General features: G+C 41.0%; 1 protein-coding gene across 1 annotated transcript in view; it reads left to right on the forward strand.

Annotated features, from left to right (window-relative positions):
* Positions 1-16,341, forward strand: part of plxdc2 (plexin domain containing 2) — a 103,136-nt gene that overhangs the window by 31,601 nt on the left and 55,194 nt on the right. The window contains exon 2 of the mRNA XM_039617464.1: positions 10,332-10,555. Within this exon, the coding sequence (XP_039473398.1) occupies positions 10,332-10,555 (224 nt within the window). The remainder of the gene's footprint in view (positions 1-10,331; positions 10,556-16,341) is intronic.

Below are 16,341 nucleotides of genomic sequence, written 5' to 3' on the forward strand. Positions count from 1 at the left end.
ACTGGCACTAAATCAGTCTCCACCTGCAGACAGACACATCAACACATACACATCTAAACACTCTCAGAACCTTTTCCACGCTAAAGAGAATCAATCTTCAGTTAAAAGGGTGCCACCCACCACCGGGCCTGATATTTCCAGCACGTGCACATTGTCTCTGGGTGACCTTTCAGATCAATGGCTTTCAGAGTTTACAGTGCTCAATTAGCCTGAAGTGCCTGTGTTAATCAATATGGTTAAAATGATCATAACTCACAACACTGCCAAGGCAGCCCTCAATATTAGTGTGGCGGTGCTATACAGGAAGATGAAAACAGATTTGGCACTGAGCGATTTAAGTGAATCAGATAACAGTCCGGATCATAAGATGGACAAAAGAAGAGCCTGTTTTTGTTACAGGAGCTTGTTTTCTTCCAGGTAATATAAAGAAAAAGAGCAGAGCATTGTGGACAGCTTGTAAACTCCTGACAAAAATGCTGCGATGAGATAAGAATAGCAGACAATCATTTTGCCTTAGCTTCACTGCTATGACAACTTGTACAGTATGTTCTGTTTTCCACGAACGGCTGTCTGCATTTATAAATGAATCACACCTCCAGGTGCACAGGACTGCAGCCAATGATTATGCCGATTAATTCCTCAATCACGCAATCATTTGGTCTATGAATGCAGTTATCTTTAATATAACAAAGTATATGCTTTTCAGACCATTTCTGCAAACAGCTGCTCTGCGACCTTTTGGAAAGCAAGCTTATCCAATTTAGATCTAAAGCTTCTCCTTTGGCAGAAAACATTTTACTGTATGACAATAAGGCTGGCTTTTGGAGGGGAAAAAGTGAAAGATTAACCTATAAAAACATACGCAAAGGCTGGGATGAGTTTGGAACAGAGAAAAATGTCTCTAATTATTGAAAAATGTTCACACTGTGGAGATTATTTGGTCTCTGTTTCCTGTGGCTTTTGCCACCATCAAACATATACAGTAACTCTAGTTGCTTATTAACTGCTCGCTGGCCACCTCCCATTTTGCAGAAATGACTCCCAATTGAATCTGAGCATCTCTGACCTTCTGTCATCCAGTGTCAAACTGACTCTACTGATCAGCTGTTAGTCAGCCAATAAAAATCAATGATTATTCCGATTATTGATTTATGTAAATTAGATTTATTTTTAGTGTCTAACTGAAGCACTTCAGCAGCTGATTACACTCAGTGATCTAATCAGGAGAGGTGCAGGTCAACTTAATAAGATTGACTGAAATCAGTTTAGCTGTTTCTGTTATACGGTGCTGGTTTCAGTCATTGTTAATAGGAAACTAATAACAGCGTACAGCAATAAAGTGATAGAGCATCTTCAAAATTGGTGTTAAAGGAGAATTATTGTGCTTGTTTTTATTCTTTACCTTTGTACCTTTAAGCCAACTTTCTTCTCATTGGCTGGTCTTCACAAGCAAAAGGTCTGAACAGCATGCATCTTCTCTATTTAGACTGAAACCTGAACTTCTGGCTCGTAGTTATACCCTAAAGGTCCAACGCTCTTGCTGCTGTAACATGTCATAGAGTTTGCTGTGAAAATTGTAAAGGACCTCACTTTGTGGCAGTATTTGATTGAGTTGTTAAACTTTATTGAAACTGCAGTGACAGAGAGCAGACAGTTGAACCCAAACTGTATGCTCTCTGTGAGAAATGTTGAACTCATTTTTCCGCACTCTGTTAGCAGATGTGTAGCTGGCCTAAAATATACAAGACAGGAATGAGTCAGCGAGTTCGTGACCTGAAACCCTCTCTGAGGCTAAAGCGCCTGAGAGATCAGCTCTCGGAAGAAGATTGGGGAGGCCGAGTGGTCTGAGGATAAGTGGACAAAATGAGTGATTATAGTGTTGAGTTCGTCCCAGATGTTAGATTTGTTGACGTGTTCGTGTCCCTTAGAAACGCAGCTGAAGAGCGTGTGAGTCCCATTGTTTGTGAATGAAAGCGTTTGGTTCTGCCTATTCACCAGTACTGATGTGAGCATTTCCAATTTTAGGCTATGTTAGGCAGGTACTCGAGGACTGTGGGAAGAGTGAAAGGACTTCTTTAGCATTTTCATGCAGAGATTTAGGCAGAGTGAGAGATGGTCAGGTTTTTTCTCTCGGTGGGGATTTGAGCCGGTTGACCTGTAAGGATACAGTTGTATTACCACAGGTAATAGCTCGCGCTGGAGGGAGCAGAAATAATCTGTTGCGGGACGTCCAGTGTCCAGTGATGCATCGCCCGCCAGCCCCAGCTTCTCTCATGGTGGAGTGAATGAAGGCCTCGAGGCTCCTGAGCAGTACTACTCATTCGCAAAGTGGAATGAGGGCCAACAGCAGCGCTTCATCGTCCTGCAGTCTATCACTCAATCTCCTGGAATATGAGACAGAAACTGTGCCTGACTGGAATCCTGAATTCCTTAACGCTTGTATCACTCAGGAAGCGCTCCGGTCTGTGTGATCGTGCTGCCTGCCTGCCATGCCTGCCTGTCTGTCTCTTTGCCAAAGCATTTTTGTGTACACTGACCAATGCCAGAGCCAAGACAACCAACAATTACATAAAGAAAGCCGCGGCAGTGAGAGCAGACTCCATGATGGTTGACTCCAGCACTTTAAACCCTGTGTTTTGGGGTTTGACACAGTGTGCTCAGGCATGTTTCTGGGTGCTTTGTGGTTTAGCCTGCTTGGGATTTTGTGTCCACTGTTTTTACTCAGAAAGAAAATTAGCAGCTCACCACAAAGCCATAGTAAAAAAACAACAAAAACCTGTTATGTTCCTCAAGGTTAAAGCCTTGATTAAAAATCACTGGACCCGAAGCAGAACTGCCTCCTAATTCCGCCTCATTTTCTTTCCCTTTGGCTTCATTCCTTCTTCTAACACGCAGTCCTGACACCTGTCCTCTTCACGGACGCTGTGTTTCCCCAGGCAGTGTGAATGCAATATTAGTCACCTTCTAATTCATTCCCTCCACCTCCTTTCTCTGCAGATTGTAATTAACACGTTCAGAGTTCAAAAATGGGCTTTTATTTATAGCCCCCCTGCCTGCTTTCTCATTTTGGGCGGCATAAAGGAGGGCTCGCTCACAACATGCTCGTTTCCTGGTGCCGGTGATGCCGGGAGCCATTCTGATAAAGTTCATTTTGTCCTGCACAACAAGCATATCAGCAAAAGTCAGAACAAGTTTATATGATGTGAGTGTGTCCTTTAGCATTTTGATTCAAATTCTGAAGCGTATCTTTGCACTCTTTCTCTTTAAAAGGGGTCACGGGCTCTAACTAATTGCTGAAGTGAGACATCAAAATTTCAGTGTAATAGTTACAATGTGATATCTTCAACAAGCTGGTTATTATGTTTCAAGAAAAACAATCGTTTTTTATCGGCGGACCTAATCTGAACCTCGGGGGATGTTTGTGCTGCAGTGCCCTGACTTGGAAAGATGTGACTAATTGTCGGCCAAACAAATCTGCGGTGAAACGAAGCGTTCATGACAGGCAGGACGCCAACTTGATATTCCTCTCCAGGGGGAAAGACATCAGAAATCCTTTTAGAAAACTGGCTTATGAATTTATTTTAGAGGCTTTTCCGTAAGAAGAAACCGATTTTGTTCTTTTGTTCATCTGCTGCACTATTTTAATTCATGTCCTGACTTGTCTCACGCTCCGATTATCTCAGATTTCGGCGTACGATATTCGGATTGCGTTCTAGGAGCTCTGTGAAACTGGATCTGTTTTTCTGGTGCTGCCTCTCCCTCTACCTGCCGTTTAACTTTCTCTTGCCGTCAGCTTTACGACTTTATGTGTTTGCTTAATGACAGGTTGCGTTTTTAAGAGGGGATGCGTAAAATCTGAGACACCACAGGTCAACAAAGCACACTTTGCTCTGCATAATAATTACTGAGAGTTGTATGCCTGGAATTTATGCGCAGCAGTGTGCAGTGATAGTAAAAAGAAATTATACCCTCTAAGGTTTTTCCTGTCATGATAGAATAAAAAAAATCAATCTGGTCCTTAGTAGGTGTTAAAATTGGGTAAATACAACTTCAGATGAACAACAACATGTGCCATATTACGCTGTGTCATTATTTATTCAGCAAAAACTAAGCTGAAATACAGGTGCATTGTGTGAAAAACTATGTACATCCAAGCTGTACCGTCATGTAGATGGCCTGGTATGAGGTGTTTGTCCTGATATGTTGGGTTTGGGCTCATCTGTCCAAAGCACATTGTTCCAGACGTCTTGTGATTTGTTCAGATGCAACTTTGCAAACTTCAGCCTAAAAGCTGCAACTACACTGGATGAGATATGGTGACCGTGGAGACCATAGAAAGTGACTGATATATGAGGACTAAGTGACTACGTCCATTTTGCATCACCACTTCGCTGGATATTCAAAGTGGACGTGACCCAAGATAAACATTTCTCAACTTCAAGCAATTGAAGCGACTAACAGTGAGAACACAGGATACTGTCGATTGACAAATGACCAGTAGTAAATGCATCAGAGGGTTACCTAGGCAACTGGAGCCTGGAATCTCTGCAAGCAACCAGCTATCAGCTTCAAAGTGATGCACGACGAGTGAATCACTTCCTGTGTGGACGTAGCTCAGCTTAAACACACAAGTGCTGCCTTTTTTAGTTAGAGAGAAGAGGCTTTCTCCTGGCCCTTCCAAAAAAAGACATACTTATTAAGTCTTTTACTAATTGTATTGTTATAAGCTTTATCTTGTATTATGTTAACTGAGGCCCGATGTAAGTCTTGGGTTTTTTACAGTTTCTCTGAGCAGTTAACACTCTGACATCCACTTCTGGGAATAATGAGATCTTCCTTGATTGTTTTCCACTTGAATAATCTTCTCACTGTAGAATGATGGACGTCAAATTGTTCGGAAATGGCGTTACAACTTTTCCCAGATTGATGGAAAGCAACAATTGCTACATTAAGATCACACCTGAATGCTCCTGACCAGCAAACTGACAAAACCTCAACTTTTATAGAGGTGCTCACATTTGCTGATGATCAATCAATCAGGTAATCAAGTGTGCTTGATTAGCAACACCTGGCTACTGCTCACCCTCTTAATTCCTTTGGAAGCAGTAGGGGTGTACTTAGTTTTTCACACACTGCTTCAGCATAATAGTGTAGTGCACCGTGTTTGCATTTAAAGGCTTTCTCTGCTTCATATCAATTTGAATTAAATTTCTTTGGAGTTTGGGCCATTTATTATACAAACCAAGCAATTTGATGTCTTTTTTTTTATGAAATATGAAATATGACAGTGCTCATGCTCACTAGCTTCTTCACTCTCTGACCTTGTCACAGTGACTCAGACAGTGTTTAATTATTTTCAGGAGGTTAATAAACAGTCATGAAAGTTCTTGAAAGTCAGTTACGTCAAATCCTTCTATTGTTCTGAGGTGTAAGCAGAAAAGTAACATATTGTAAACTGACCTCCAAAAGCTTTTTCCACTGTGTTTCTTCTTCTTCTGCATTTTGATGGACTAGATCGGTATTTGCTTGCATGATAAGATTTTTGCATACGTGGGTAAAAGTACTTCTTCTGACAGATGTCCCTAATCAGCTGTTGCTAATGACGAAACAAAGTGAAAGTGAATGGAGGAAAAATTGCATTGTTTTGCTTCCCAGTGCAGAAAAATTTTGATCGCATTGTCTGTTCTTTGTGAGAATTAGTTTTTTGCTGTGTCAACAGCAGATCCTTACTTTTTTTCTATTTCAAAGATAGTTATAGTTGCAGAAAGTTGGAAGCTTCTGCAATAGTTACATCAACTTAATCCATGTGGACCCTGGCGAGCTGATGTGAGTCAGCACAGTTCCAGCACAAAATACTGAAGGTCTTCCAAAGTGCTTGGCAGGGTCTGCGGGTACACTGATAAAGCAGCTTTCAGTGGGCACTAAATTAAGCACTCTGACACCAAGAGATATAAAGCCTAAGGAATCGTTTGTGGATGTGACTTTTTCTACCTTTCTCGCTGAAATTATGCACAAACGCAGTGAAGCATTCCAAATCGTCTACTTGTCAAGTTTGTAAGTCTCCTTTGGGCACCCCGGCGTCAGGTGGGAACCAAGAGAAAACAAGAAAACAGTAAAACAAGCAGAAACTGAATGAAAGAAAGGGTGCAGACAGAATCTTCATGCTGCGATTTTACTGCCTCAGTGTCTTTGAAAGATTTTAGGTGTAACCAAAAGCAGTTTGTGAATCAGGGATGTTGACAGGCGTGAGCCGGGCCAACAAGGGTGCTCGACAGAGTCAGGGTGAAGGTATGCAGTGGCTTTGAGAGGCAGTGAAAGAAATGCAGAGGGGTAAGATTTTCTTTCTTACAAAAGCCGAGGAATAGCCTCGTTAGAAGGAGAAGCCCCCGTCCTCCTGGGGAGGTTTATTTTAGGTGTCCCTCGGTGGTCTGTCCTCAGTGCCCTCCCAAATCCTTGACAAAAGACCCTGGACAATCAGATATACTGCCATCCCTGCATCACAGTACTTCTGTGTTCACAAGAGGAAATGCAGGTGCATGGGTGACTCATCATGGCTCACAGAGGGACATGCTGGGAAAAGAGCAACCATTTATCAAGGGCCCTGTGTTCATGTGTACTTTAAGCCATCCACTCTTTGCCAGTTTTCCATCGTATATTAAGGATCCTTTAAAGGGAAATAGATGTTTATGCATCAGTGGAACGGTATGCGTAGGTGCCTCTTGGATTAGCGTATTTAACTGCTGTTGACGGGATGTAGCCTGGGCTGCTTTGTCCACATGGATTTGATCTGATTAATGACTATTAGGGATAGGATGAGTGTCAGGAAGTATTAGAGGTATGCAGAGAACGAGACAGGGAGTGAATAGGTGGCCACGGAGACCAAACAAGAGTGAGATTATCCACACTGGAAGATAGTTTTGGGAGTTTTGGCTTACTGCCATTAGGGCTCCTACTTTATATCTGGAATTATATGAACGGATTTTATGCAATTATATGACATTGAAAGTCACAGTTATATCACAGCTCAGTGATAAAAGCATCTTATAAATGTTTTCCAAATCCCAAAGTTGTTATTTTTCTTAATATGGAAGTAAAAATTTATGTCTGGGTCCCGGATCATACACCAGGATTCCTGGCTCGGTTTGTGGTCTTTAACTTCAGAGACTGAAGGTGACTTTTTATTATTCTCCTAAAACAGTTATGTGCAAATTGTGAGGCAGTCATCCCAGACCCATTTCATACTCTTCCTCTGGCCACAATAAATTCTTCCCATGTGCATCCACACCCCACCCCCATAAGAGCAGATTGGTCTCTTTGCTTTTTGCCTTTGCCAACGTTCATTATAAAGTGAATCTGTCAGCCTCCTCTTTGAGCGAATTAGCATCTTAAGCTTCTCCACTTGCTCTCGCTGCCTCTCTTCTCCCCTCCGGAGAGACACTGGTCGGGGGGCCCCGAGGGAGGAGCAGGGAGGAGGGACGGCAGCGAGAATGAAATGCGAGCGTTAGAGAAGAGACGGAGGGGAAAAAGTGAAAAATGCCCCTTACTAGTTAAACCCAGTGACCTCTGTCTCATTAAAGAGAAGCAACATAGACTAAGAGTAGAGGAATCAGCAGTTCCCCTTGTTCCAAAACCAAAAAAATCTGCCATGAGCTCCAACAGCATGCAAACATTTTATAAACTTTGTGTCTGGATGAGTGCTACGAAAATTAAGTTTGTTACAAATTTATATTAATAGCCCAATCCTAGTCAGGTCACCAGGGGGAGGGGCAGGAGCTTATAAGTCTGAAGGCAAACAAGCCTTAAGTTATAACAGGACCAACAGATGAACAGACGTCCTCTGCCTTCTGTGATGCATCTGAAGCAGAGAAACACTTGTAAACAAGTGGAGAACAAGCATTCTTTGTCAGGTTTTACTGTTACTCACGTCTACTGCTCTACTATGGAAAGTAAGGGAAAAAATAGGTATAGGCAAGCCATAATGTTACAGTATGTTTATAAAACCATACGCTCATAAAAGCTTGGAACTCAGAAGCAGCTGCTGACCTTATAAAAGTGCTCAAGGTATTCTAGTTTTATACCAACCTGAAAGAAACAGTTTGAACATTGTACCTAAAGGCACAACAACAAGCCTATTAGAATATAATTGGAGTATATTACCGTTTTTCAAACTGAGAGAATATTATGTTAACCTATTATGATGCTTCACTCTCTAATATTCTCTGTCTACGTGCACGTTTTCACTCTTCTCTTACTCAAAACTCTGCATCTAATGTTCTGCCTGTTATCATTGTCCCTGAAATTCAGTTGTCCGTTAAAACCTGCGTGTCTTGCAATGCATAGTCAGGATTATTAAGTAAAATACAAATGCAGGATTTTTTTTGCATATCCCTGATAGTACTTAGTAATGTCCTTTCAATTGCTTCTGAGATGACCCCTGTGCAGCACACGAAGACAAAAAAACGACAGACCTTTAAGGACCCCATCCGAGGAATAAAACAAAACAAGACCCCACAGAGAGAGGCACCAACAGTGGACTGACAGACAACAAAATGACTAACTGTGAGGGGGGAAACCGGACTACATAAACACACTGATGGCTTATTGGAAATGAGACATAGGTGGGGAAAATCAAATACTGGGTGGGGTTACAAAGGATACAGTTACAAAGGAAAGAAGACCAAAATAGGAGGTGGTTGCTGTGCCAGCCTGTGTGCCAAAGTCTCTTTGGGCAAGATAGTGAACCCCGTTGTTCTATGATTGTAGAACAATGTTAGTTTAAAATATAATTCTATTAAAATAGAAGACAGTACCTGTATGAATGTGAATAAATGAGGCAGAAAAGTGCTATATAAGAACCAGTCCACTTACATTTTTAATAACAGGTTTTTTTTACTCTAAAAGCCATGCAGGGACAAAATATTAAGAGTCCTCAAGCATAGTGCAGAGTGGATGAAGTCAATTACAGTTTGAGTACCTGTCGTTGAGGGATGCTCCAAAAAGAAGAAGTGAATTGCAAAGTGTCAGACAAAAAGATTTTAATTAATATTTTCTGTTTTCAAAGAATTCCAAGGTGGAGGTTTGCAGTCTCCGCATTTTAGACAGAAACGTGGGGAAAAATATGTTTTGTCCAGCCAAGACTCAAACTCGGGACTTAACATTGCATTTGCGTGCTGTATCCACACTATGAGTTGCTAACTTTCACTTGAAAAAAAAAAAGCAAGAGCAGAAATTCAGGAGAAGAAGTTTTGCAATCAGTCAGAACAACCTGAGTGTAAGGAGCATGGATTAACTGGTGTGAGCAGAAATACGTGTAAAAGCAGAGTAGTGTGAATCTGCGCATTGCAGTGTCTGAATGTGAAAAACACAAAAATATTTATGTCTGTCTGATTTATAGATTTATACACAACATCCTCTACTGTCAGGTGGTCTTCTTCTACTTCTCTCTCTGTTACCCATTTTTGCACATCTTTGCATGTTAGTGTTACCTGTCAGTAAGTGTCATGCTGAGATTGTAGGTACATCCTCGAGACATACAGGACCTTGTCCATAAAGGCACCTCTGCACCTCTAATAGAGGTTAAAAACTCCACAGTGAACCTTTAAACTATAACCAATTTTTTAAAATGCATCTTTGCAGACATCTGTTCACACCACACTGAGGCTTTTCCATCTAAATGAGAAGTAGTTGTTTATCTATATAAAATACAAACTGCACAGTTAGCTCCTGTTGAATTAAGGCAGCGATTCAAATCAGCAAAGCGCTTCATTATGTCTCTCTAAAAGAAGAAGGATGGAATAAGGGAAAGTAGATTTCTTATAGTGACGCAGCAGATTGTATCTCCAATCCATCTGTCTCTGGCTCAGATAATCAAGTCGGTGTTTACAGTAACTCGGTGCCATTTCTCACCTGTCACCGGCGTCTCGTTTCAGACCGAAGGAACCGGGATGATTAGCTGTGACTGTGGCCCACTGGTCTGTGTGAAGGCTGCTGAATCATTCCTCATGTGCATGTGTTTCAGGCAGATGGAGAAATGAGAAAAGTCAACTGACACCGTTACTTATTAGATTAATGGCTTGAACAGTCCCCACGTCTGTAATTTGACTGTCGGCTTATTGAAAGTAAAAATATTTTGGTGGTATGTGATTATCCTAGCCCTGAAAACTGACAGTTTTTATTACACAGCAACAGATTTTACCTTTTAATTTGACTGTGAGAGGGTTTAATGGTTTAGGTTCACTAGCATATCAATCAAAGCTTATTTCTGGTGGGTTATCATACATCTATCTACCAGTGTTGTTTATTACTCACACTTTCCTGTTCTGTCTCCTTAGGGGTCCCATACTCATACGTGCAGGAGCAGGCGAGAGATGAGGATACAGCTGTTGACGTGAAGCTCTACAGTCACCGGTGGAGGAGATGGCTCCCCCCAAAGTCTCGTAACATGGACAGTAACAGAGCCAGTCAGGAGCAGGACCAGGAGCGTGAACAGGAGGAGCCTGAAGGCTTCCCAGGCCTGGTTTCAGCAGAGGAAGCAGACAACAGCTCCCAGATAGAGGTGAGCAACGATCCAAGGACCACATCTTATTTTTATCACAGCTTCTTTTTCTTTTTTTGCTTTAGAAGGCTAGCACAATAAGTCAAAAGCCAAGCATCAAGGCTTTAAAAGTAAAGCCTGTTTTACTGCATATGCACAGATTAGGCAATAAAAGAAAACAGCAGGTAAGTGAACCATGCTTTCAATTGCTTTAGGTTAGAAGCAACGTCTGGCATGCTTCACTGGTGTTTAACGGCCAGTAAGTGCCTGAAGATGCCATTGTTTCAGTCTTGGAGATGCCCAGTAATTGCACTGGTATGTCACTGTTATTTAGGCACTTCCTCGCCTTGTAGCATTACTGCTACCGTCCTTACAGAGGCTTTCCTGTCAGATGCTGGCATCCTTAGCAGGTTATCTAAGAGTCGTAATTATGGGGGAAGTTAAATGGGGGAAGTGAGCATGTATTTTTGCTGTGGAAGATGCAAAAAACAAGTGTGCTGGAAAGTTACAGTATTAATGTCTTCTCATGACAAGAAGGTCCTGGATTCGAATCCGGTCAGTGGGTTCAGGTTAGATTAATTGGCAATTCTAAATTGGTTGGAGGTGTGAATGTGAGCTTGAGCAGCTGCCTGTCTTTCTGTGTTAGCCCCATCATAGATTGGTTACTTGCCCGGGCTGTATCCCACCTGTGTCCCATGGCAGCTGTCATACGCTCCCCTGCAACCCAGATATAGAAAAGGAGATGAAAATAGATCGATGGAAACATAAGAAACAGCCAGTTTTCTGTTACATCTCAATGGAATTTGATTTCATAACCAGGTGCTTCTCTCATAACGACATAACTTAACCCTAATGGTTAAATCAGGGGTGTCAAACAAAACACCTGGGGCCAGAATCAGCCTGGCAAATGTGAAGGAGTGCGTAGATTTTGACCTTTTAACTGTATTTTCATGAGTTTTACAGCTTTTCTGATTATTAAATACCACAACCCCCCACTTACATCCATAATACACTAAAGTACAAGAAGATTTTCTACCGATTAATGACAACTTTGCATTTGAAATTTATACAAGTAATTACAAGTGAGTCTGAGAAATGAACTACCACAAACCTTTTCTGTAACTTTACATATTATTTATCATTTATCAATCCTCCTCTGACTCCAACCGGTGGTGGCAGATGGCTGCCCCTCCCTAACCTTGTTCTGCTGGAGTTTTTCCTTCCCACCATTGCCAAAAGCTTGCCCAAACATCAAAGTGGGCTGTAAGTGGCCCACAATGTAGAATGAGTTTGACATCAGTAGTTTAAATTATTCAGATTTCCATTTCTTGTTTACAGATTCTCGATTTGTTGTCTAATGAGTTGAGTTTTTTTGTCTTTTTTGCATGTTGGATAACCGTTTCTACTTTGCTACAGTTGTCTTTTATAACCAAACAGAACAGAATTAAAACATTTTATATTAAATAATATGTTAATGAAAGATGTTAAAAGTTCTCCTGCAGTTCACAGTTTCTGCATTTTCACTCAGCAGCCTTAATTCATTTCTTGTGTTTGACCGAGCTCGCACAGTAAATCCTCCTGTCCCATAAAAAAAAATCCAACTAGTATGAAATGAATGAATCAATAAAGTCCTCTGTTGAGCCAGACCCAAAAATACTCTTAGGTCGCTTCCCTGGAGCAATTATAAATCTCCTTACAAGAGTGGATGTTTAGTAATGAAAAAAGAAGATGAGGAGGGGCCTTTAAGGATTAATATTTTATATCAAATTAAGCCCAGCCCTCAGGTGTTCATTTACCTTCTATGTGGGACTGGATCCTTTTAAATTTGACCTCGAAAAGACCAGAACAGGAAATTAACCCAGCCCCCTACAATGTGAATGGTCTGGAGGACCTGCTGGAGATTAATAGCTGCTCTCAATCTGTGTTTGTATCTGTGTAAATGAGAGGCATCACCCGCATACCTTGTTGTGGCGCCTTGGATGGCACGCAGCATGGGGGCGTTCAGCCGGGCTGTAGACAGCTCGTTAAGTTTTCCCGTGGCCTCTAATCATCTCAGGTTCACAGCCCTGTCTCTCTCAGTGACAAGGGCTGAGAAGCTTTGATCGTCAGCTGTAATCATTCACGCTCACACTCGTGTGTAAGCATACACAGACCACTTTAAATTTCACACAACTGTAAACATGCACGGACTACAGCACGCACATTTATGCTTACATAAGTGCTCGCCGCCACTCAGGCATGTCCTCTCTCGTTGTTTTTTGTCTCTCCGAGCCTCATTTGTTGTTGCAGAATGGAAAAAAACAGTCGACAGCACAAACACCCCGTCAGTCCTCCCTGCCATTACTCAGCACACGCACTCCCTCACCTGCCACCAGCACTTTCCTGCCACCAGCAGAGCCTTCATATTCAGAGGGCAGAAACAGTAAACACTGAGCTCAAGGCTTCCACGCGGCAGTGAGCTGAATGGGTTTAAAGACCGTCCCCTCCACGCTCAAACAGCTTTAGCTGCGTCCTTTGGGTGGCGAATTCTACTCTTTGACACTTTAGCAAAGGTATATATCACCACTCAGTGATGGTAAACACATCCCAGGAGTTATTTTGTACCCTAATTTATTTTGTTGCGCAAGTCCTTGCCATCAAGCTGCTTTCGTCTCTTCAAATAGTGATTTACAACCAAAATTACCTGTCAACACAAATGTGAATCTAAGCCTGCGCTGAAAAAGGTCGTATAGCTGCATTACACTCCAGTCTGTTGAAATTACTGCCTGTCATCCCATCAATTTCTCGCTGTGTTATTGTTGTTTGTTGATGTGCAATAGTGGGTCTTAAGAGATGCAGTTATATAATGATTTTGTAAAAGTGAGTAACAAAGACTTACTGACGCTTTGCATCATTTTGTTTAATGACAGCAAGTTTGATGCTCTTCCAAACTAAAAGACAAAAAAAAAAAGAAATTAAATGTAAAAAAAATCCCCAGCTATCTGTGTGAAAACCTGTTGGGGTTTCAGACCATATGAGCAATGAAATGTAAAAGAATTTCACACCCTATCAGGTCCTGTTTGGTTTTAAGGTTAAAGTTAGAGGTGGAGCAAGCAGCAGTCGTTCTAAGGCAGGGTAGTCGAGCTCATTTTACACCGTGGGCCACATGGAGCCCACTTTGGTCTTCAGTGGACCAGTGAAACTCCTCTTTCTGTCAGTGTAAAGAGCATTAAATACATATTTTATCCCTGAAATATCTCAATATAAGAAGAAGTGCAATTTCAACCATATGTCTCGGTTTTTCTACATGATAATGAAATGCTGCTGCTGCAACTCTTTGGGCTTAAATTGTAATAAATAAATGTGAATATTACAGAAAAGGTTCTGGTAGCTTATTGCCCACACTGTCTTGTAATTATAAGGCAGAAAGTTTTTGTTTAATTTTAGTTATTTTTTTATTTCTTGTTAATATAAACTCTATACCCACCTTCACATTTTCCAAAGCTGTCCAGTGGGCCAGTTTGGAGTTTTGCTGGGCTGATTGTGGCCACTGGACCTTATGTTTATAGTATTTACAGTTTGGGGTGCAAAAAGGAGGCTTTTGTTATTTTCTCTGCTGAAATTATGCTTAAAATACTTTTGAGCACAATTATTTTTATTACTTATATTCATGTGGATATATTACATTGTGTTGTGTTTAGTAAATATGCTAAAACAGAAAAAAATTAAATGCTTAACCAGCTCTGAATTTATGAATCCGAGGACAGAGTACAGAGAAAACCCAAAACAATAAATACTACTTGGTGTCCACTTCCACTTTTTTGCTTATTGTACAATGCAAATAATAAAAATGTAGATTTTGTGCTAAAAATAAGTCATTTTTGTGTAACCATTTAAAGTCAGTTTGTTTGTTTGAATAAGAAAAACACAACTATACAACCGCACAGAGACTCACACATGAAAATGTTACGTTTCTGTGCGTGTGTTATCCGAGGATGGACTGAATGCTTCCCAGTTGAACTCATCCGTATCAGTGCAGGTGAAAAAATCTGATCTTTTTCTTTCTCCTTCCTTTGAGGTCATTCTGTGCTTTGGTTAACACACAAGTCTCCAACAATAGCCAATAGCAGCTTCCCTCTCACCTCTACATGAAGGTTTTAACCACAGCGGCTTAGACAGCAGACTGTCTGACGCCTGAACGACTGTTACTCACTGCACCAGCTCTCCGGATCATTAACCCAGATTAAACAGCTTCTCTGCTGAAGGTGTCCTCAGGTCACTGTACGATGGAATAAGAAAGGCAGGATCAAACTGTAGGAACGAGTCAGGGTGTCTGAATATAAGCCAAGTCTCACCAGCAGCTGAGCGCACTGAGGTCTCTGCACACCCCGACATGCTCGCAGCTTGTGGTGGTTCACTGTTGTATTTTTGATGTTTGTTATCTAATGGCTACCTTTCAACATGTTATGCAATTGTGGCTGCAGGCACTTCATGTACAACATAGTTTTATTTTTTTCTGTTTTGAAGAACATGAAGGAAACTATAAAAATATCTCTGAATTTTTATCCCATAAATCACAACCTAATGGTAACTAATGCCATTATTTTTTAATGCACAGTACTAGTGATAGCACAGTATCAATAGATCGTGAGGGAACAGCTGCTATGTATATACATCTTTGTACTGTGCTGAAGAGATATCAAATAAAATTGAATTAAGGCAGTGACTGTGTTTTCATGTAATACTGCTTTCTACCACAAGGTCATACACAGAGTTCATGTGACCGTTATTTAACCAGGTAAAAAAACACATTTTCAGCGGCGCAAGACGAAGGAAAGAGCTCTACCTTTAATCTATGTAGCAAAGGTAAACAGCCTAGGCAAGGGCAGGTAAAAGGTAAAACAAGTCAATACACAAGAAAATCCAACATTAATACAACAGAATAAAACAGGAAACAGGAGGAAAAGACAATTCTATGCTGTGAAAACTTTATATCAGAGTTGAACAAAGACAAGGTGGCAGTGAGGATAGCAAGGCTGGAGGCATTTATACTCAAGGGGACACGTGTGGCACAAAATAGGTGAGAAACAGAGCAAAGAATGGAAATACAACTAAATGAGATATACGACAAACAGCTTTTTTTTAAGAAGGAGGCGACAAAAACCAAGGTTCACATCTTGAGAAAAAGCACCAAGAAGGTTTAAAGAACGTGTTAAAGTGTTAAAATTATAGACCCTTTAGTGAATATCCACCATTTTCCATGGTGTCCATAAAAAGCATGGACAATGCTGAGTATTCTTTGACTCAATCTGAGAACCGGTATATAATTACAGTAACAGTCGCACAGGAAAAATGCACTTATGAAATATAAGGCGGTCAGGCTCTCACTTGCTACAAAGGCTCAGTGTTTAATTCCTGCTCATAATTAAAGTTAATATTTTCAAAGTGAAAAAGATAAACTGAGAAGGGAAGATGACCTGTCCAAGTGTGAGGCTTTATTTCTTCTCTGAGTAACATAATTAAAAAGTTTATGCTTTTGTGCTTTTACCTTCGAGTGATGATGCACTTGTTCTAAATATTGAGAGGGAAGCCTCTCTACCATCTCTACAAAAATCTACGCTTGTGTCTGATCTGACGCTCTTATCCCTGGAGCCCATGAAAACAAAATCAGCGAGCAGACGACAGACCTAAGCATGTGGGTGCAGCAATCTATCACTGATATCTACATACATCTGGAAGGAAGAAACAACCATGTCAGTGCTGGAAGCTTTCTGTTTGTAGTCTGACTAGTATTAACATGTTTTTGGGGGATTTTTAGTCTTTTTGGA

Source organism: Oreochromis aureus, linkage group 9, assembly GCF_013358895.1.
Source record: "Oreochromis aureus strain Israel breed Guangdong linkage group 9, ZZ_aureus, whole genome shotgun sequence".
Lineage (NCBI taxonomy): Eukaryota > Metazoa > Chordata > Actinopteri > Cichliformes > Cichlidae > Oreochromis > Oreochromis aureus.